Raw genomic sequence first — 22,013 nt, 5'->3', positions numbered from 1 at the left:
TGACATTGTGTGTGTTTGAATCAAGTTGGTATGTAGTTGCATAAAATAAATGAGGAGAAAAGTTTCAGACAATGATCACTTCATTGCTCCTGGATCTCTCTCAAGCTCTGCTTTGCATGGAGGGGAAAGGAGGCCTGGCTTTGCAATATTGCGGCTTGGAAATGGAGGGGTGAATCAAAAGTATTGCTCCAAAGGCCACAATTTTACCTTGCCCTTCAACATACTTTGGGCAGCATTTCTTCTTTAAGATTCTCTGCAGCTGATATTTCTAGCAGCCACATCATCTTCCCATGCTTGCTCTGAGCTCCAATAGGATAATAATGTTATCCAAAATTATCTGATAACACTGTAGTTCATGTGGATGCTGTAGTACTACCCTTGGTGACGTTACTGATGAGATACTATGCAATGTTGACAAGTGCATTCCAAACATCCCTGCTGTACGTGTCACCACAAAGCAGTGGTGACAGTGGAGGTCTGTGACTTGGTACCTGTCAGGTCAGCAAGAGAAAGGTATTATTCCTAAAGGGTTGTTAATTCATGGTAGATTTTTTTCGTTAAGAGGATACCATGGAGCACTGTTTTTCAAAGTGTGGATTACAACACTGGGTCATGGTTGGTCATGATTGTGTGTGTGTACATGTGCATGTGTGCTTTATAAAATAGACTAGGGTAAAAAATGCAAAGCATTAGCTCATTGTATATAGTAAGCATAACTTGTTTCTTTAACAAATTAACCCATTAAGATGTGCTCATACATGTTTATGTACTATTATGCATGTGTATATATACATATGTATATATACATGTAGAGATAGAAATGTATGTATTTTTAAGGAATTATTCATTTATTTGAAAACAAAGATACAGAGAGGGAGGGACAGACACACAGATATTGCTTCCATCTGCTGGTTCACTCCCTGGGGTTAGGCCAGTCTGAAGCCAGGAGCCTGGAACTCCATCTGGGTCTCCCTGTGAGTTCAGGGACCCAAGGAGTTGGGTCATTTTCCACTGCTTTCCCAGACATGTTAACAGAGAGCTGGATCAGAAGTGGAGCAGCTGGGACAAGAACTGGCTCCCATGTAGAATGCCAACATCCCAGGCAGTCGCTTGATCTGCTGCCCATAGCACCAGCCCCAGTGTGTGTATTTTTAATGTGCACTGGTTTGCACATACTGTGAGTTGCAGACAAAAAAAGGTCAGGCAAGTGTCTTAATAGAGTTGAGTGGCTGTGTCACCAGCTGTCTGTGTTCCCAGGGTTTTTGGTTTTTTTTTTTTTTTTTCATAAATGCATTAATCCAGTTGACCTAAAATATATTACCCAAGGTCTGAAGGTGGCTACAGGTGGCCATGTGATCAGCAGGTAACTCTGTCCTAGACTTGGGGTTTGTTGACCGATGCTGTCCTTGGTCTCCAGGTGGTGATTGGCGGGGCACAATGGCACTACCTCGCCACTCAGGGGCCCCTGCCTCACACGTGCCACGATTTCTGGCAGATGGTGTGGGAGCAGGGCGTGAATGTGATCGCCATGGTCACCGCAGAAGAGGTAAGGAGGATGGCCCACCCAGCGTCCTTCTCATGGGGGTGGGGGTGGCCAGCAGATGGCCTGGTGCCAGTGACGTTGTTGTCCCCTTCTTTCAGCAGCTGTGGCTCGGCAAAGCTTCTGTCTTGTCTTCTTCCTGCCACGTAGTTTTTTGGTTTTTTTTTTTCTACCAGTGATAATTTTGTGGTGGCCTTTTCTCCTCCCATTTTCATCTAGCTTTCAGCTCTTTTCTTTGGATTTTCATGCATTAAAATGAAAACAACACAAAACCCAAAGCAACCAAACTGGAGAGCAGTCAGCTGACTGCGTGTCAGACAAAGCGCTGATCCTTCCCTGGAATCTGAGCACCTCGGCCGCTCCGGGGAGATCAGCGTCTGCACCCAGCCTGGGCCCAGCCAGCCCCACATGTCCTCTTGCTGGTCAGCTGGAAAGAGACCAAGCTGCCATCCCTGGAGAAGTCTCTCCACGATGGGAAGAGAAAAAAAAAAGTTTTTTTCTTCCTCTGCCAACCCAAACACAGTTTTTCTGTTGTAACTAGAGAGTTCTGTGTGGTGTTAGACAAGCTGGCACATACCACTGCTTGATCCACTTAGCTCTGAGCTTGCTGTCTTTGGGGAAGAAGTATTGTGTTTCCCCCCTTTTCATATTCTCAGAAAAAAAATTTTAGCACTTCCTTTGGTTACTCTCATGAATTTCCAATTTGTATTTTTTAAATCATTTAAGGGACTACCTTCACGCACATTTTCACAGCATCTGTGGTATTGCAATATTTTAAAGGCATCAGAAATAGAATTTCTCCAACTACTATTTCCAGAACACCTTCCATTAGAAGACGGTCTCTAGGTCTTGCCTTTTTTAAGATTTATTTATTTATTTGAAAGGCAGAGTTAGAGAGGAAGAGATACAGAGACCTCTCCATCTGCTGGTTCACTCCCCAAATGGCTGTGACAGCTGGAGCTGGGTCAGTCCAAAACCAGGAGCCAGGAGCTTCATCCAGGTCTCCCACATGGGCATAGGGGCCCAAGTACTTGGGCCATCTTCCACACTTTCCTAGACCATAGCAGAGAGCTGGATTGGAAGAGGAGAAACTAAGACTCAGACCGGTGCTCATATGGGATGCTAGCATCCCAGGCGGCAGCTTTACTGGCTCCCTTACTAAGCTAGCCTTAGTCTCTAGGTCTTTAGAATCACTTGTACTTCTCTGAGCCAACTTTTCTTTTTGCACCTTTTTGTACCAGAGAGAGAAGTCATCTCTGGACTCGATTTACCACGTTACAGAGTTGCATCGCTATAAGGGATGCATTCATCTAAATGTAAGAAACCCCCTTGGGCTTAACTCAGGGCCACAACAGACAGCAAAGCAAGAACCATCCTTGTCCCCCATGGAGCTTAAGTCCCAGTGGGAGGAGCAACAAAGAGTGAACAAGTGGAGGAAGTTCAGAGTAGTCCGTGCCATGCAGAAAACAGGGCTAGGCGTTGGGGAGGAGTGACTGGAGGCGGAGGCTGCGAGGGCACTTCGGGACAGGTGAACAGCCAAGGCTCCCCTGAAGAGGAAGCATGGAGGGAAGACCTGAGTGATGATTGAAGGCAGTCTTGTCAAGACAAAGCAGAATCTTGTGATCTGTGGGACAACCAGGGACTTAAGAGTCTGAAAATCCAGAACTGATACAAACACTCCACATCAATGTAGATTCAAGGTTTCAGGTGCAACTGCTTCCACAGTATTTGTAAATAACAAAGGAAGATGTGCTCTAACTTAGGGAGATTCAATTAAACCAAATAAATCTAGGCAAGATTATTTATATCCCCGAAAAACATGCTGCTTTACAAGTAGATTCCTCTGGATAGCCCACACCTACCCGCACAGCCCTGTGTGCTCGGCGTGATGCCTTCCCTGTCTCCCCCTGCTCCCTGCCCTGCATCTCCTCCGTGTGCTCCATCCCCCATGCCAGTGATTTAGCAGAACTCAAAAATAGACCTTCTGTAAATGGTTGAGAATGCATAACCCCAGAAAACATTATAAAATTAGGGGAGATAGAGTGGTGATGTAACCAGCTGTTCTTTTAGTTGTTGGTTGAATTAAAACAAATTGGTCAGGCGGAAAAAGCGTAAGGGTGGCGCTGGATGCTGGAGGCGGTGTCAGCCAGCAGTGTGGCGTAATAGCAACAAGCCTGGGCTGAACCAGAAATGAGAAGTGTGGCCTAGGATGGTTACTGGCATGTGGTACTCCCCTGCTTAAAACCTTTGGATGGCTTCCCACTGCCCCTGGAGTGACATCCAACCCCCTTCCATGGATCGGGAGGCCTGTGGTCCTGCCGTCCTGCCTCTTCTCCTCTTACCTGCCCTACTCCGGCACCCCGAAGGCCTTCCTGTTCTTAGCTTGTACCTGCCTCTGGACTCTGCACTTGCTCTCCTCTTTAACATTCACCTTACCATGTGAATCTTAAATTTTCCATTGTTGTAACTATCAATAAGAATTAGTATTGGTCTTAACTAAGATGCGTCGGATCTGCCCTACAGTAGACAGTGCATAATACTACTGAGTTAATGATTTAGAAACTATTTGCGTTTTCTTCTGTGCTTAGATTTTAACATTAAGAGCGTCCCCTGATTGACTTCCAATTTTGCTTTTGTGCGTGATTTAGGAGGGTGGACGAACAAAGAGCCACCGATACTGGCCCAAACTGGGTTCCAAGCACAGCTCAGCCACCTATGGCAAGTTCAAGGTCACCACGAAGTTCCGGACAGATTCTGGTTGCTATGCAACCACAGGCTTGAAGGTCAAGCACCTTTTGTCTGGGCAGGAAAGGACAGTGTGGCATCTGCAGTACACTGACTGGCCAGATCACGGCTGCCCAGAGGATGTCCAAGGATTTTTGTGTAAGTTCTCTTCCAGTCTGTGCTTTACCAACTGCATCCGTGGTCTGTCAGTTGCAGATGAAATGGACAAAGGGTATGCTTCCTTAAGTGATAAAATATTGCAACATAGAAGTGTACATCCCCTCATTATTACGTGGGAGAGAAGAATAATACATGTCATTTATTATATTCTGTTTCCCTATTATGCAAATAAGCTAAGACTATGATAAACTAATTCATTTTACATTGATATAGACCTTTAGACCTTTAGTTACTCATTAATAACAGTTCTGATATTTGCTACAACAGGAATGAACTTTGAAGATGTTACACAAAAGGATAAATATTATCTGATTCCTCTCATATGAGGTACCTAGAATTGGGAAATTCATGGAGACGAAAAGTTGAGTAGGGACTACCAGGGGGTAGGAGGAAAAGGGGTCTAGGAAATTACTGTTTTATGGTTACAGAGTTTGTGGTTGGGACAATTAGAACGTTCTGGAAATGGATAGTGCTAATGTTGCTTGACATTGTGACTATACTTAATGGCAGTAAATGGTATGCTTAAAATGGTGAATTTTTATATTAAAATTTTATGTCTTTTATCACCATAAAGAATCACAGAGAAAGAAAAGAAACAGTATTTTTTATTTCTCATGAGGGCTTGCATCTCAAAGCCCTGTATTTCCCAGCAGCAATAAATCCTGGTCAGTACCTTATCATACAGGTTGTTAAGATACTAAGATTCACTGAGATCAACTTGTAGTTTCTGGAACTGAAATTTGCCCCAGGAAGACTAGTGTATTAATTGATATGCATTTTCCGGGATTGGGTTGTTTTAGAAACTGACTCACCAGACTATACAGTAAGTTAATGGGAAAGGCCAGAGGCTGGGTGTATGCGCTCTCTGCCAGGCACTGGGTCAGGCTCTGAGAAACAGGAAGCTGAGTCCACAGTGTTTTGTTTTGTTTTTTTTTTTTAATATTTATTTGAAAAGCAGAGTTCCAGAGAGGCAGAGAGAGAGATTGGTCTTCTATCTGCTGGTTCATTCCCCAGATGGCTGCAATGGCCGGAGGTGGGTCAATCTAGCCGAGAGCTGGATTGGAAGAGGAGCAGCCGGGACTCAAACTGGCACCCATATGAGATGCCAGCACTGCAGGCAGTGGCTTTACCTGCTACACCACAGTACCAGCCCCCACAGTGTTTGTTCTGAGGGCTTCACAGTCTAATGAGGAACATCGGAATGAGAGGTGTCTGCCATGCACTTCTCTGTGGCAGCCCCTTGCTTCCCGCATGCTCACCGAGACGTGTCCTGCATGGGGAGAAAGGGTTTCCTTTCTTCCCCATCTGGAAAGTCGGTCCTGATGCTCTGCACATCTGCACCTGCCATGCTAGAAGAGCTGTGGCCACCACGAAGAGACCATTGTCCTGATGTTGAGTCTTGTCAAACCTTGATTTCATTAGAATGGGAAGTAGGGTGGAATGATGAGGGAGAAAATAGATTTTCAAGACTCAAAAATACCAATGTATAGGTTCCAACAGAGAGAGTCTGATGCGTACTTCTGTGTTGACACGAGGATTTTCATTTCCCTGAGGTTTGAGCACTGGAAGTAGGGAATCAAAGGGTCTGGTGAGAGCCAGAGAAGGCCTGAGGCCGAATGGCCAGTTATCTATTGCTCTAATAAGGAGGGCAGTGTCTGTCTTTCCTTTCACGTTATCTTTCACTGATCAATTAATTAAAATTTTCTCCTACAGGAAATGATAGAGCTAGATTGGTTTGCTGAGTGGCTAAGCACTCTGATGAAAGATAGAGTTTATAAAGTGGTTAAAAGTTGAGCATACAAAATGGTTAAAAGTAGTCTAATCTTTTTAAATCAGCACCAGTTTAAGTAAAGATAATCTAAATTGCTGAAAAATATAGAGAATATTTTTAAAGAGTGTAATTTCATGTATTAAGTTGCATTTCTAAGAAACTCAAGTGTGCTGTGCAAGGCCTTGGGAATGCTGGCTCTCCATTTCTTCTTTCTACCCATGTTCAAACTACACTGCCTGGTTGCAGAGTACCTACACCACGCTGTTGACTGCTCTCCAGAGCTCTTCAGTGAGTGACAGGCTAAGGAACTCGGCTGAATGATTGATGGAAGAAGCTTCCATTGAATCCAGCTTCTCTGCATTTTGTGAACAGCTCCATTTGAAAGTGGCATCTGCTCTCTTGTCCAACATCTCTTATTTTTCTTACATTTAGCTCTTGTATGTGAACATTGCCTTTTGTCCGGCAGTACACCCAGTACCTTTTCCCTGTGCAGAAAAATTGTAAAGAATTCCATGCACAGGATTCAGCTCGTGTTGGTGTCCAACAGCAACTCTTGGCTCCATTCAGCTCATAGTTCTCTCTCTCTCTTTGTTTTAGTTCACTTTACAGTACTACTCTTCATAGCACTACCAAATTCCATTTGTAATTCCATTTTTCCCACAAACTTTCTGAAGTCAGCACATCTAGGTTTTTCTTTAGTAATTTTCCTTATTTTACTTCAGAGAGAAGTTGGAAGAGAAATGGAAGGGGTTGAGGGTGAGAGAGAGAGAGGGAGAGAGAGAATGAATGAGAATGAATTTCCTGTACCTACTGGTTCACTCCCCAAATGGCCACAGTGAGCAGGCCGGACAGGCTGAAGATAACAGCCAAGAACTCATCCAGGTCTCTCACATAAGCAGCAAGGACCCAAGTACTTGAGCTAACAGTTACTACCTCCAGGATGCTCATTGACAGGAAGCTGGAATCAGGAGCAGAACTGGCACTCGGACTGTAGGGACTTGATATTGGATATGGGCGTCCCAAGTGGTGTCTTAACCACTATGCCAAACACCTGCCCTCAGGTTCTTATTTAACTGTGTGTGAAGATGCTTTTAAATTACATTTTCTCATCAGCAATTTATTGTCTGTCTTATTTACACGGCTGCGTTAGGATCTGATTTTCTGAGTATGAAAAACCTTTAAACCTCTTTGTCCCCTGACCTACTACAAAATGTAAATTACTGATTTTCCTGGTTTTTGGACTGTCTGAGGAGTACATTTATATACTTTTTCCAAGACAGTGAGAAAAGTCATGAAGTCTCGTATGACTGATATTTTTTTCCTTGGGCCCCTACATGGCCCTGCTGGGTTAGGCAGATGTTGGAGGGGGCGTGGAGGCCATGCCCCTCCAATGTACATCTGCTCGCTTAGGCCACTTGTGTGACCCCCTGGAAGCCATGCTGAAAACCAGTCTCCCCAAAGTCTACTTAAAAATCTGAACGTGAAGTCAGGCCTCTGCTGACATTCATGCATTCGGTGAGGAGAAGAAGAGGGGCAGATGGGCGCACTCTCCCCACCAGAAATTGGCTCTGACAGGCGGACGTTTCAAGGGGACTTAGCTGGTGTGCCGATCCCAGCCTGTTAATAGTAGGAACTGCTGTAAGTAATGTCTAGAATCATCTGCTTGGGGGACTTGGGGATTTGCAGAGGGGAAAACAGAATTTAATTTTTAAAAAAGAACTATTTAATTTAAAGAGCAGATTCTCCCACGGACTAATTGACTCCCAGCTGGTCCTTTCTGGATCCAGGACTGTACGGTGGGTACCAGCCAAATAATTAGAGTCTTATAAGAACTGTAAATTATTGTCACTTTGAGAAGATTCACCGTCGCTCTCTGCCACTACACACACACACACACGTGTGTGCGCGCGTATGCAAAGCCACATAGACGCTGGTGACAAGATTTGCGTTTTGTCCTGCAGCTTACTTGGAGGAGATACAGTCGGTCCGTCGCCATACCAACAGCATGCTGGAAGGCACCAAGAACCGGCACCCACCCATTGTTGTCCACTGCAGTGCCGGGGTGGGGAGGACCGGCGTGGTCATTCTCTCGGAACTGATGATCTACTGCCTGGAGCACAATGAAGTGAGTCACTGTGAACTGCTCTGTGTGTTCTCTACCTCAGGGTTAAAATCTTACCCCGTGGCCACACCTGTGCCTGTGCCCTTTCATGGTCAGTGGTTCACTTCCGCTCTCCTGACCACACTGCCTGAGACCCACAGCTCCTAGTTTGACCCTGTCCTTTATCAGCTTCCGTATCTCTGACCTCCCCCTGCCCTGTGTGGATGCTCAGATAACATAAAAGAGAAACAGACTGTGAAATCGGAAACATCTTAGAAACAAGAGCTCCGGTTAGCATCTACTTTCAGAAAAATCTGTGATACTTGGCGACAGTCTGGTTTTACTGTGGGTCACTTCCCACGGTGCGTTATTTGGTAGCATACAGTTTAGATGCATCCTTCATTTGAACAGTGTGTTTTGGTGTAAATCCTATGTGAAAATATGTCTTCTTGGAAAATGGTTTTGATTGTTCAGAGTGAGGCTTTTATTCCAAGGGGTTGTCTGCACTTGTGTAGGCTGGCAGGTGCATGGTGTAGCAGGGAAGTCTGAGCATGTGCATATCCCTAGGGCTGGAGGCCCCAGCTCCTGTCCCTGGGGAAGCAGGCTGCTGCTCAGTGTGCACCCACAGATTGCGTGGAGTTCCTGCGCTGCTATGGCTCAGGGAATTCCTCAGAGAGCCTTACAGTCTGGTGTAGGGGGGAGAAACAGCAATCAAAGGCGAAGGAGCAATTCCTCTGCCTTTTGTTTACATGGGGCTGTGCAGTGATCAAGGAGCTTCCAGCTGTGTCTCCCTCCCTGGTCCTCGTCTCTGCCATGCAGAAGAGCTATGCCCGGGTCGCAGGAACAGGCCCAGGCGTAGTGCTGTGACTTGTCTAGTGCTCAATGGCTCTTAAGCCATGGTATCTAGGCAAGAAGCAAGGTCTTCTACCTCCTGGTCCAGAATTCTTCTCTGCCTGCACACTGCTTCCACACAGCAAATGCCCTTTGGTTCTTGATGTTTCCAAATTATACAGCTTGGAAAAATCAAGGGAAACTCATACAGTGGTTTATAGTTTTTAGATTACAGACTATTGCCACGCATATCCTGTGGCAGGATTGATATGTTAAAGTCACCAATGGTTCGGTGATTTGAAAATCAGATTAAAATTACACAGTGTGTTAAGTAGGAATTTCAGGGGGAAAAAAAAATACATGTTAAGTTTAAACATGTTGAAAGGATTTTTAAATGCCCTGCCTGGAAAAAGTTAAATTTTAGAAACTCTCTCAGTCTACATAAGAGCGGCCAGCCCAGCTACAGCCTGATGCTGAAAGGTGTTAAGCAGCTTGCCAATGGCTGAGTGCCCATCATGGAATCAGTTGAGACAATGTAACAGAAATTTTATTCTTTTCTCTCTTGGTTAGCATTTTATCTCCCATGGAGTTTCTTGATCGTTTGCCTGCCCTGTCATTGCTAGAAGCCTCTAGATGTCTCTAGAGTTCAGTGAACAGCTAGCCACTAAGTCCCAGTCCCCCTAGAGCTAGGAAGATGGAGTAAGATGAGGTGGGATCAGTGTGCACACGACCCCTGTGTGTGCAGGCTCACACTGGCAGTACCGGTGGGTTCCAGGGAGAAAGAAGGGCCTCGTCATTGCCTCCCTCCTCCAGTGCCCCTTCCGACTCCCAGGTCACTTTCTTCATCAAATTCCCCTTCTTTCCTCCGTTCTCTGTGCACTCATCCTCCTTCCTCTTTCCTTTTCTATTGAAGAAGCTGTTGTGTCCGTGGTCGGACACAAAAACTGGTTCTGTTCTGTTCTGAGCTCTTCGGAAGCCTAGCAAAGGTGGAGCCTCAGGGAGGCAGTGACACGAGAGCTCCTTGATCCCGGGTGCTCCTGGTCCAGGGACCAAAGGCACAAAGCCAGCGAGGTGCAAATGAAGGGACTCAGCCAGGAGGGAACTTGGTGAAGATTCAAGATGCTAAAATTTTCTATGCTGTGTCCAAATATAGTGGATATCCTCAATGCCCAACTGCATGCCAGAATATTCTTTGCTGGAACGTGGTCAGTCCAAGAAGGACTTCTGTTCCCATTGATATTCAAAGATAGCAAGATGACTCATGTTTCTTACTTCCGTTCCCCTAGCACAAATATAGCCAGACTCCTCTGTCTTGTTTCCCATAACTGCTATTGGTGGATGCTCAGGGGGGAATTCTTCACTTTGTTCTGATGCCATTTCAGGCCTGGCTAGTAAGATCCAAGCCCCTGTCTCAGGAGGAGAATAGAACATGTTTAGTTTGTTTCATTTTTAAACAAAGATCTTGACAAATATGAAATTGTGTGTCGCATTTTCTCGCCCCAACTTTCTTCCTTCCATAGTTGGATTCAGCATACTTTGTATTCCAGTCTGTCCCTCACGTGCTTTTCCTTTTCCTTGGACATTCCTTTCTTTTCCTTGGACATTTTCCTCTCAGTCTCATTCTTAACAAGAAAAGTTGAGTGTAAACAATAAAATAGAGGCTCACGGGAGACTGGTAGCTGTAAGAGGGTGTAAAACTCTACCTGGCTGCCCGAAGAAGCCCAGTGCTTGTGGTCACAGAGTGTTAGCCGGAACGTTTTTGTGCCTGTCAATTTTCTCAGAGAGCACGTGTTTTTATATGTTCCAGTACTCTCTCTTGATCTCCTGAATGTAGCTGTAGCTCATCATGAAAGATAAGTGAAAAGACAACTGCCAAAGAGCAGGTGTTTTGATCTTACTGCTTTTCTGCATAAATGGTCTCTCCTTCGTGGAGTGAGAGATACCTGCTAGGTAGGATTGAGCAAGTGTCTACCTCCTTGGGTCAGGCACAGTTCACAGCAGAGTCTATGGCAGCTAGGATTCTTTCATGGAGGACCCAGGGGAGCTTGCTTTCTTGACCTTGAACTGCCCCATCTCAGACAATCTTTTGGGCCAATTCCTATAGGTTATTGAGATGAGGGTGATGGCAGTGAGGAGGAGGAGGAGGTACAAAAGGACGTAGTGTGGGAGGGTTGATAATGGAGGTGGATGTGGTAGGGGAAGAGGTGGCAGTGACTACAGTAAGAAGTGATCTGCAGTCAATATTTGCTATGTGTTATTGCTATCCCAAGAGCCTTGCAGAATTAACTTGAGTAGTTCTCATGATTAACACTATGAATTAGGTTCTGTTAATATACTTGTCTAAGGCAAGAGAAAGCTAGTCACAGGTAGATGAAGTAATGTGCCCATGCCCCACAGCCAAGAAATAGTAGAGCTGGGAGTCAGAACCCAGAGTGTCCTCCGAACTCTGTCGAAGCCTTCGTGGCATGGGTGAGGAACCGCTTTATTCTCTCTCCCCTGTGTCTTCGTGCCCCAGAGTAATGGTCTTCAAATTCTGTATTCACCATGCTCATTATTAGGTGCCTCTAGGTTGTATATCAAGACACTAGTCACTCTGGAGTACAGTTTAGGCAAAGACCCACTTCTTCCCATCAGAAGCTTATATAGTCTAGGTTCTATATTTTGATTCAGAGTTTGGAGATTAGATGCCCTTTTTTTTGGTCGTCTTTTTTAAAAATTTTATTTATTTATTTATTTGAAAGAGTTACACAGAGAGAGGAGAGGCAGAGAGAGAGAGAGAGAGAGAGAGAGAGAGGTCTTCCATCTGCTGGTTCACTCCCCAATTGGCAGCAATGGCTGGAGCTGCGCCAATCCAAAGCCAGGAGCCAGGAGCTTCTTCCAGGTCTCCCACGTGGGTGCAGGGGCCCAAGGACTTGGGCCATCTTCTACTGCTTTCCCAGTACATAGCAGAGAGCTGGATCGGAAGTGGAGCAGCTGGGACAGGAACCAGTGACCATATGGGATGCCAGCACTGCAAGCAGCAGCTTTACCTGCTACACCACAGCACTGGCCCCTTTTTGGTCATCTTCCTACCCAAGAACTTGACTTTGTCCCTTTGAAGCGTGTGGTATGCATTCCTTCAGTGGCATTGGAGAGGAGTGGCTAGTAAGGATGTAACATATTGTTTCATTGCTGTACATAGTTGGAAAAGAACTGATTGATTTTTTTGAGATTTGCAGGTTACAATGTGAAGCTAGCAGCTGAATTTTTACTAATTTACTTTCAGTGCTTGCTCGGTCGTTGGTCACTTCATGCATGTCATTGTTTGCCCTGGGTTAAGAGCTCCCAGAGCAGACTGGTGCTTCCATTGAGCAGGTCCCTGCTGGGGATGGAAATGGTGAGGGAGAGGGGACACTGGTCTGCTCAAGCACTGATGGCCGCCATATTAATTTCCTTCTATTGAGGTCAGTGCTGTATTCTCAAAGAATTCACAGGCAGTCCCATGTAGTTCTCAAGATGTTTTTATTAAAAGGCTTTTACTCCAAGTATGACTGGACAGATATGTTCCGAGATTATGCTTTGATTTTATAAGCTGACACCTAAATTATCTTTGTTTATCATGACCACAGTTGCATTCATAACATCTTTATTGATGTTATTGAGATGAGTTGTTTTTATTTAACTCACTGCCTGTCAGAAACCCAGAATAAAAACTTAGCATTTGTTGTGTGAGTTGATTCTGTAAGGTATGTACTATATTTTTAGTTTTTTAAAACTATTTATTTATTTGACAGAGTTAGAGAGGTAGAGACAGAGAGAGAGGTCTTCCATCCACTGGTTCACTCCCAAATTGGTTGCAATGGCTGGAGCTGAGCCGACCCAAAGTCAGGAGCCAGGAGCTCCTTCTGGGTCTCCCACAATTGCATTGCACTTGGGCCATTCTCTGCTGCTTTCCCAGGTGCATTAGTGGGGAGCTGGATATGGGCCACTACGGGCCAGGGCTTTAGCCCACTGCACCACAGTGCCAGTCCCAAGGTGTGGACTATTTATTACCCCATTTTACTGCTGAAGAAGTGGCACCAAGTTGGGCAAGCCCACCCTACTGTTAGGAGAAAATGCTGTTACCCTCGTTTTACGGATGAAGAAGCGAAGACCCAGACATATCTTATTATTGGGTTGTCCTAGAGTTGATAGAGTGGTCAAGGTTTTGTTCCAGCTTCTGTCTTTTATTTAGCAAACCAGAGTGCTTGAGGGTACTCCATAAAGTTCATGGAAAATGGAATCAACAGTTGTGTTTTGAAATCCATGCTTACAGGAGCTTCTCAAACAGTGCACAGAAAATACATATTATAGAACCACACATGGATTTCAAAAAAATTTTTAAGGCCAAGTATCTGTTAATTTGTTTTCCACGAACTTTTTGAAGTATCACACCAGTGATACCTGATGTCCAGTTCTGCAGTTACAGTGTAGACTCTTTGATTTGTAAAACCTAGTGGAGGCTGGCGCCACGGTTCACCTGCGGCACCAGTATCCTGGGTTCTAGTCCTGGTTGGGGTGCTGGGTTCTGTCCCGGTTGCTCCTCTTCCAGTCCAGCTCTCTGCTGTGGCCCGGGAAGGCAGTGGAGGATGGCCCAAGTGCTTGGGCCCTGCACCCGCATGGGAGACAAGGAGGAAGCACCTGGCTCCTGGCTTTGGATTGACACAGCTCCAGCCATTGCGGCCAACTGGGGAGTGAACTAGCAGATGGAAGACCTTTCTGTCTCTCTCACTGTCCACTCTGCCTGTCAAAAAAAAAAAAAAAAAAAAAAAAAAAGCTAGTGGAGACAGAGGCTTTGTCTTGTACCTGGACTTGGGCGCCGGCTGACTCCCTCCTGAACGAGAGGAGGAGGAATGAGCCAAGTGAAGCTTCCTGTCTCAGGTCCTTGTGCCTTTTCTTTTTTTTTTTGCAGAAGGTGGAAGTCCCCATGATGCTGAGGCTCCTCAGAGAACAAAGGATGTTCATGATCCAGACCCTCGCTCAGTACCAGTTCGTCTACCAGGTCCTCATCCAGTTCCTACAAAACTCCAGACTCATTTAATCTCCCCAGTCCAGCTGTGGAGGAGGGACCCAGCTGCTGCGAGCCGGTGCAGTCGCCTCCAGACAACGTCTGTTCCCCAGCTGGGGACAGATGGCTGGCCACGGGCGCCTTGAAGCAGGAGCCCAGAGTATTTACAAGCATCATGTATTATTTTATATGAGATAATTTATTTTTTTCCCTCCTTTGGAATAACTTTTGTGAATTATGATAATGCAATTTTCACAGTAATATAGTACTTGTCATTTAGACCACATGTTTGACTGATCTGCATTGTAATCAGGTAGAGGGGAAGGTGGCTCAGTGGTGGATCTGGGCTTGGAGGCAGAAGGGAGTGTGTCTCTAGTGAAGCGGCAGCCAGGTTTGTGATGCGCCACACAAACCACCAGCTTAATGCTCGGGTCCAGAACGTAGACAGCAAGAAGATGAGCTCATCCTGGAATGTAACGGAAAGGGCCAAGGTGTTTTCCTGAAGGAGCAAATACCCAACAACCTGCTCTCTATTTTGGGGTTCGTGTGCCTTGGTGGACAGTCGATTTCCTCCCTTCTTCGTTCCTGCCCTCATTCTCAGTAATCCCTCTTCTTGCCCCCTCCCCACCCCTTCCCTCAAGTTTGCATTACAGATGGGGACACCTGGAGAAAATGCTTCCGTGCCGTGCGGCAGTGGCCTACGCATCTCTGGGCTGCATAAGGAGCTCGTGCCGTATCTTTCTTGACCACCCCTCATTCTGGGCTCCAGAGCCCCCTCATTCTGGGCTCCAGAGCCTGTTTCCCTGCCAGGGCTGGGCCCTGGGTGCTTGCTGCTTGCTTCTCTGTTTGCTCAGGAAGCCCTTGCCTCATGGCCTTGGGCCCTGGGCCAGGCCCTGTGTGCATTTGGGCCTCTCACCTGATTGGGAGAGGGTAACGGCCCCAGCTTGGAAAGAGAATGGCGTCAGCAGGGCCTCGGTACTGTGTGTTATTGGACCATGATGTGTGTGCTGGGTGGGGCCCTCAGGTAGAGGACGTGGGTGTGTTCTTCCAGTTGCTAAGTCATTGAGAGGGTTATAAAGGAAACAGCTGGGGAAGCTGATGGATGGGAACTGTCGGGCAGCAGGGACCCTGGCCAAGAGCCAAAGTGTGACTGTACCAGGCTTTGGCCTACAAGAGCAGAATCGGTGCTACTTGGACTCCAAAGCCCAAATCTTGACACACAAGAGGAAAGGTGGTAGAATTTCTTTCTCTGTCACAGAATCCTTCGCTGTTTTCCTTCTCACCCACTCACTGGCCAGCTATGGTGTTAACTGCTCTGAATCGGAAGTGCATTTCCTAGTTTCTGCCTTGTGACTTCATTGGTCAGTGTCCCGAATTGCTTAGGTGACACAGCTCAGTCAGTCATGTTCCACACATTTGGGGAATTTGCTTTGTACATCTAGTTTTTTTCCATAATTGCCAGAGCTGGGTTGATCAGGAGCCAGGAGCTTCTTCCAGGTTTTCCATGTGGGTACAGGGGCCCAAGGACTTGGGCCATCTTCCACTGCTTTCCCAGGCCATAGCAGACAGCTGAATCAGCGTCCATATGGGATGCTAGCACCGCAGGTGGTGGCTTTACCCACTGTGCCACAGCACCAGTCCCATGTTTGTTTTTGTTTTTTTAAACAGGCCTTCTAAACTGGTTTTATTCTTAGGGTTCAGTGTTCCACAAGCCTTCCTCCATTGCTGCCTTTCTCCCCTGAGCTGAAACACAAAGCAAGCATGATGTCAGTTCCACCAGAAGGAGCACACCTGTGTGACCTCCTGTCGCCTCAGACCAGCAGGTTCCTCATTAATTCCTTTGAAATATGAAGCAGTCGGTTTTACATCCAGCCAGGTGTTGTGGTTGTATTTAGAATATTTAGGGAGTGAGAGCTGCTTCTTTCTCTTCTTCAAGGTCTGAAGAATCAGTCATGGAGTAGAATTTCAACTATTTTGTAGGTGCTGGAAATTCAGTGGATGTTCTGAAAAGCCATTAGTTTCAGATTATTTTTCTTACTTTTTTTTTTTTTTTTTTTAATTTGAGAGGCAGGAAGAGACACAGAGAGCTCCCAGCCACTGGTTTACTTCCCCAAATGCCTGCAACAGTCTGGACCTGGGTCAAGCCAAAACGAGGAGCCAGGAATTCAATCCAGGCTCCCATGTGCGTGGCAGGAACTGAGTCACTTGGGCCATCATTACTGCTTCCTTGGATCTGCAGTCGCAGGAGCATGGGTTCAGGAGCCAGAGCCTGCTATCAAGCACAGGTGCTCTGCCGTGGCGGGCAGGCCTCTCAGCTGCGAGGCTTAAACACCCACTCCCCATGTATTTCCAGTGGAACCACACTTAGAACCCTTACTGTGAGCAGCCTGTGCACAGGGAATCCTTTTCATTTTTGTTTTCTTTTTTGGGGCACTCTTCTCATTTCAGATATGATCTCAGTTCTTGGATTATTGTATAATAAAGGATGTGCCCCCCACATGGACGCTGCTAAAGTGTCTCCTGTGAGCAGCGTGTACATCTGGTGTCTCTTTGACCTCATCACCCATGGGCTTCCTTTAAACCTGCCTACTGCCCCCCCCCCCTTATGCTACTGGAATATTTGTTAATGCACAAAATGAAGGTGGAGTGGGTTTAATATCCAACTGCCTAGCTAAGGTTTATATAGAAACCAAAAGGAAAGCAGCTAAGAGTGATCCCAAATAGTTCGTTTTTAAGAACAAATGCTTGCTTTTTTGCACTTCTTTTCACATCTCTAGTAAATGCCAGCACATCTCCTGTTATATTAGCAGCAGCCATTTCTGTGGCATCTGCATAATAATTGCCCAGAGATGCTTTATATCTGGGAAGCAGGCCAAGGAATAAACCTTGAAGCAAAGTGTATTAAATTAGTTATCTGGTTAGAGCTTTTGGAATGATTTCCTGATGATGTATCAAGGCGGAAGCTAGAACTGTCAGGGCCTATTGCTGCAGTGTGGATGTGAAGGGAGAAAATTAAAAATAGAGGCAAGAAATGAGACCATCTCACAAGAAAGCCAGTCAGCATTTTCAGGCCCCTGGTTCTGAAGTTTTCCTGTTGAAATATTTCGTTTCTTTCATACTTACTCAATTTGGATCTACTGACCTGAAGGGTTCGTCCTTGTTCACTGGGGGTTCCGGGGTCTGAATTTGATGTCTCCATCCTCGAGATAGTTCACTGGTGAAGCTGAGGCTCCTTTGGCTGAGCTTTTTTAGGTTTCATATGAGTTCTAGAGAGAGACCACGCTGTACTGAGAATCTCTGGTAGCCCTTACATTTCTATTAGGGTACTCCAAAGTGTTCATGAGAAAAATGTAGTTAAAAGATGTTTATGGTGGCACAGAACACTCTGAAGTCTCTGCATAATTTTTCAGAATATGCATTTTCCATGAACTTTTTGAAAACCACTTGTAAAAGCTCTTTTTCTGAATAGTAAATAAAGGAGGATTTAGGGACAGGCATTTGGCCTACCAGTTAGAATGCCCACATCCCAGAGTACTTGAGTTTGAGTCCCAGCTCTAGGTTCCTGCTAATGTACAGCGTGTGCCCTGGGAGGCAGCAGGTGACAGCTTAAGTAGTAAGGTCCTTGACACTCACATGGAAGAGCCAGTTTGGGCTCACTGTTCCTGGCTTTGGCCTGGCCCAGGCCCAGCAGTTGTGGGCATTTGAGGGATGAACCAGCAAATGAGAGCTCTTGTCTGCCTGTTCATGTGTCCTGCTTAGCTCTCAGATAAACAGAAATTACAGGAAGATTGAGCCGCACTGGGGGAGGATGCTGAACACTGATTTCCTTATATGAGAGCAAAAACAAATGAGTTTCTACTCAGTTGCAAGTACCAAGTAGATAAGGGAAAATGAACACATTTCCACATGGATTATTTTGAGTAGTAAACTTTAAGGGAGCTTCAAATAAGAGAAATCTATTTCTGTACTTTCTGTGTTTTTAGACCAAAAAGAAAAGGTAGTTTGTAAATTACAATGAAATTTTCATTGTTTGCCCAAGAGTCCCTTGGCTGTATCTCACCCCTCCTCCATCAGCCTGGCCAGAGAATCTTGGTAGACTCTGCTGGAGGAGTTCCTGTGAGATCTGACCAGCGTGCCTACTCACTTTTTTTTTTTAAAGTAAGATTTATTTATTTGAGAGGCAGAGTCACAGAGAGGGGGAGAGAGAAGGGCCTTCCACTTGCTGGTTCACTCCCTAAATGGCAGCAATGGCCAGAGCTGAGCCTATTCGGAGCCAGGAGCTTTTTCCAGGTCTCCCATGCAGGTGCAAGGGCTTGAGCACTTGGGCCATCCTCTACTGCACCCTCATGTTAACTTCTGGTTGATGCAGAGCTAGGTGGGTGTCAGGGGTGAGGATGCGCGGTTTCTGATCATTGCCCGAGTCTGCTGCTGAAGAGCCCATCCCCTCTCACCCGTGGTGGGTGGCCCTTGATTTTCTTCACAGCCTCAGTAGCAGCGGGATGCTTTCACCCATGTGGCTCCCAGAATCAGCAGTCACAGGTCTGGTGTACCCCTCCTCCTCTCACCTGCAATTTCAGGGGAGCTGCAGAGCTTACTCCTTTACAGCAAGGCATGTTTACGATGGGGGGCCGTGAGCACAGTGGCGGAGTGTGCCTGGTCTGGGTGAGTGGATGGGTGGGAGTGTCTTGCATCTCCAGGCTGCATTCCCAGGGCACCTCAGTGACTTAGGGCTCTACCCCCCTTTCGTGTTTTCTCATTTGCTTTATGGATCAATAGGAGAGCAGCCCTACAAGAATTAAGCCTAGTCCTAGAGACTGATTGTCTTAAACTTCTCCCAAACGTATAATTAGGGAACTTCATTTTTAACCTCATGAAGCCTCAAGGCCTAAGATCTGGCAAGTGAAAATAACTGGAAAACTCAGCACCCAGGAATCCCCCTTCCCTCCCTTTTGCTTCCTTGGTCATAGAAACCATCACTCAGTGCCAGAAGAAATGAAAAGTCCTGTTTGAAGCAGCTGCAGTAGTACTTAGATTTATTTCAAGGTTAACTTATGTAGGTTCAGGGTGGCTACCTTTAGCATTGCAGTGTGCCATCAGACAGATTGGTTTCTAGCTTCTCCCTTTTGGGTCACTTTCAGCCTCATGGCTTCTCTACACACAGGTTGCCCAGAACACTGACAAGTTGTGATGGCTTTGCAGATACCTGGGGCCCGCAGGAGACGCGCCGGTCACCCAGTGTGTCTGTTCGTGATCCCTTTCTTTCCCAGCTGCTGCTTCTAGGCAAACAGCTGCCTTCTCATCAGACAGAATTTGAGAGAAGGAAGCTGGGAATATGGGATTGGGATCTTCTTTGTGCCTTGGGGTGGAACCTTTCGCTAAAATCTCAGGAATGCTGCTGTGAGTTCAGTGAGGGTGGCTCTCTGAGCAGGGGCACCTGGCGCACTCTGCCTCTCTCAGGGGCCTCTTCTACCGCGGTGTTAGCTGATAAATACCCTCAGCACTGGACTGAGAGCTGGAACTCAAAGCCGCCTCTTTATCAGCTTGAATGTTGTAAAATTCTATTCCAATTTCTTGTCAACTTTCTTGCCATTACTTGGACCTCTCAGACATCCATCAGCCTTATCCTTTCAGACAGGAGGTTGCTCTTCATTAGAGATGACTTCCTGTGTATGTCCTCTGATGCTTCAACAGTCCACTCACCTGCTTGGGGATACTTCCACAGAAAAAGAGGTTTACATATGCAGATGACTATTCAATGTATAACCTATGTACCTGGTGTTACATCAGTAACATCCATCTAGTTTGTTTCACTGGACTCTTGTGCTACAGTATTTTGATGCTTTCCTTGGTCTGCGCTTTTGTAAGATGTTGTGAATTTTGCTTTCATTTAAAACAACTGACATTCAGTAGGTTCAAATGATGTACAGACAAGTCTCCAACTTAGAAAGCAGGTATTTTTTCCTTAAGATACTTGGGTCATCCTACAGAAGCCTCCTGACTTCCAGCACAGCTAAAGTGTGGGGCTGTGTTGGCTTTCATGGGCAGCCCTGAAAGAGTAACCTGCACCTGTTATGTTGTTGCTGTAAGAAGTGCATTCCAGAATGGGAGTTAGGATCCTCATGGTGGCCACTTAATACCTTGCAAGATGGAAACCTGGTCTCTTTACTACCAAACTGTATACAGTTTTAGTGGCAGGAGAGGGCCTGAGAAGTTTTAAGAACATTCCCTACCTTGGGGAGTGATTCTACCAATAGCCACGGCCACCCTACTTTGGTATAGGCTCCCTATCCATTTAATGTTAAAAGCCTTAAATAAAACTATGCATGCTATTCTATGTGCTATTTTATATCAGTAAATAAGCTTATGCTTGCCAGTTTTATACATAACTAAGAGATGTATAAAACTGACTTTGACAGTATTTTTTGCACTGTTTCTGTTTTTATAAAGTCATATTTAGATGTTGGTTCTAGTCAATGTTCTCACTGTTAATGCTGTAAGATGTTTCATATGTGCCTTTACAAATGTGAGATCTTTATTCTAACCTTTTTTTTGTAAAAGATATCTATTGATTTCCATATGCAATAAACTTTTTCAGAGAAAACAGTTAACTCTTCTAATTTTCTTCAGTACTAGGTATGTTTGCATTACTTGAAAGCACCTGTATCTCTTAACTGCTAGGATTATTTTTATAGATAAAAAGTGCCTAGAAAATTCTGCTTTCTTGGGCTTTTTAGTCCTGCATAGTTTGGTCATATTGAAGGTTTAGTTTGAAATTCATAAATTCATTAGTGTTAGAAGAAAGTAGGCCAGTAGAATGAAGAACACATAGAAGTGAGTCTTTTCTCAGAAATGCAGTGATGTTTTAAAGATTTTATTTATTTGAGTTACAGAGAGGAAGAGGTCGTCCATCTGCTGGTTCACTCCCCAGATGGCTGCAATAGCTGGAGCTGTGCCAATCCGTAGCCAGAAGCTTGGAGCTTCTTCCAGGCCTCCCACATGGATTCAGGGGCCCAAGGACTTGGGCCATCTTCTACTGCTTTCCCTGGCCATAGCAGAGAGCTGGATTGGAAGAGGAGCAGGTGGGACTCAAACCGGCACCCATATGGGATGCCAGCGCCGCATGTGGAGGCTTAGCCTACTACACCATAGTGCTGGCCCCAAAGACGTTTTATTTCTTAAAGATTAGTACAGTCTGCCTTTATATAGCAAGTACCTTGAAATATAAATAGACAACCAGATGGCCGGCGCCGCGGCTCACTAGGCTAATCCTCCGCCTTGCGGCGCTGGCACACTGAGTTCTAGTCCTGGTTGGGGCGCCGGATTCTGTCCCGGTTGCCCCTCTTCCAGGCCAGCTCTCTGCTGTGGCCAGGGAGTGCAGTGGAGGATGGCCCAAGTGCTTGGGCCCTGCACCCGCAAGGGAGACCAGGAGAAGCACCTGGCTCCTGCCTTTGGATCAGCGTGGTGCGCCAGCCGCAGCGCGCCAGCCTCAGTGGCCACTGGAGGGTGAACCAACAGCAAGGGAGGACCTTTCTCTCTGTCTCTCTCACTGTCCACTCTGCCTGTCAAAAAAATAAACAGACAACCAGAGCAAAAAATACGTTCAACGTATGACAAAGAAATAATACTCCAACATATATTGAGCTTATAAAGTATTATGAGACATGAAAAAACAGCAAAAAAAAAAAAAAAGTAATTGCTGTTGTGGTACCATAAAGATATTTGGTCTTGGGGCTGGTACTGTGGTGTAGTAGGTTAAGTCTTTGTGGCACCGGCATCCCATGAGAACACTGGTTTGAGTCCAGCTGTTCTACTTCTGATCCAGCTCCCTGCCGATGACCTG

At 45.9% G+C, this 22,013-nt stretch overlaps 1 protein-coding gene across 2 annotated transcripts in view; it reads left to right on the top strand.

The window, feature by feature from the left end:
- Positions 1–20,739, top strand: part of PTPN14 (protein tyrosine phosphatase non-receptor type 14) — a 191,323-nt gene extending 170,584 nt beyond the window's left edge. For both annotated transcript variants that reach the window (XM_062210342.1, XM_062210343.1), the window contains exons 16-19: positions 1,418–1,546; positions 4,189–4,423; positions 8,177–8,340; positions 14,078–20,739. In XM_062210342.1, coding sequence (XP_062066326.1) covers positions 1,418–1,546; positions 4,189–4,423; positions 8,177–8,340; positions 14,078–14,206 — 657 coding nt within the window. In that variant the 3' untranslated portion in view covers positions 14,207–20,739. The remainder of the gene's footprint in view (positions 1–1,417; positions 1,547–4,188; positions 4,424–8,176; positions 8,341–14,077) is intronic.
- Positions 20,740–22,013: the final 1,274 nt, after the last annotated feature.

The sequence above is a fragment of the Lepus europaeus genome, chromosome 14 (assembly GCF_033115175.1).
Source record: "Lepus europaeus isolate LE1 chromosome 14, mLepTim1.pri, whole genome shotgun sequence".
Taxonomy (NCBI): Eukaryota; Metazoa; Chordata; class Mammalia; order Lagomorpha; family Leporidae; genus Lepus; species Lepus europaeus.
The sequence above is the reverse complement of the archived record's forward strand: the minus strand, read 5'-3'. Positions and strand labels throughout refer to the sequence as shown.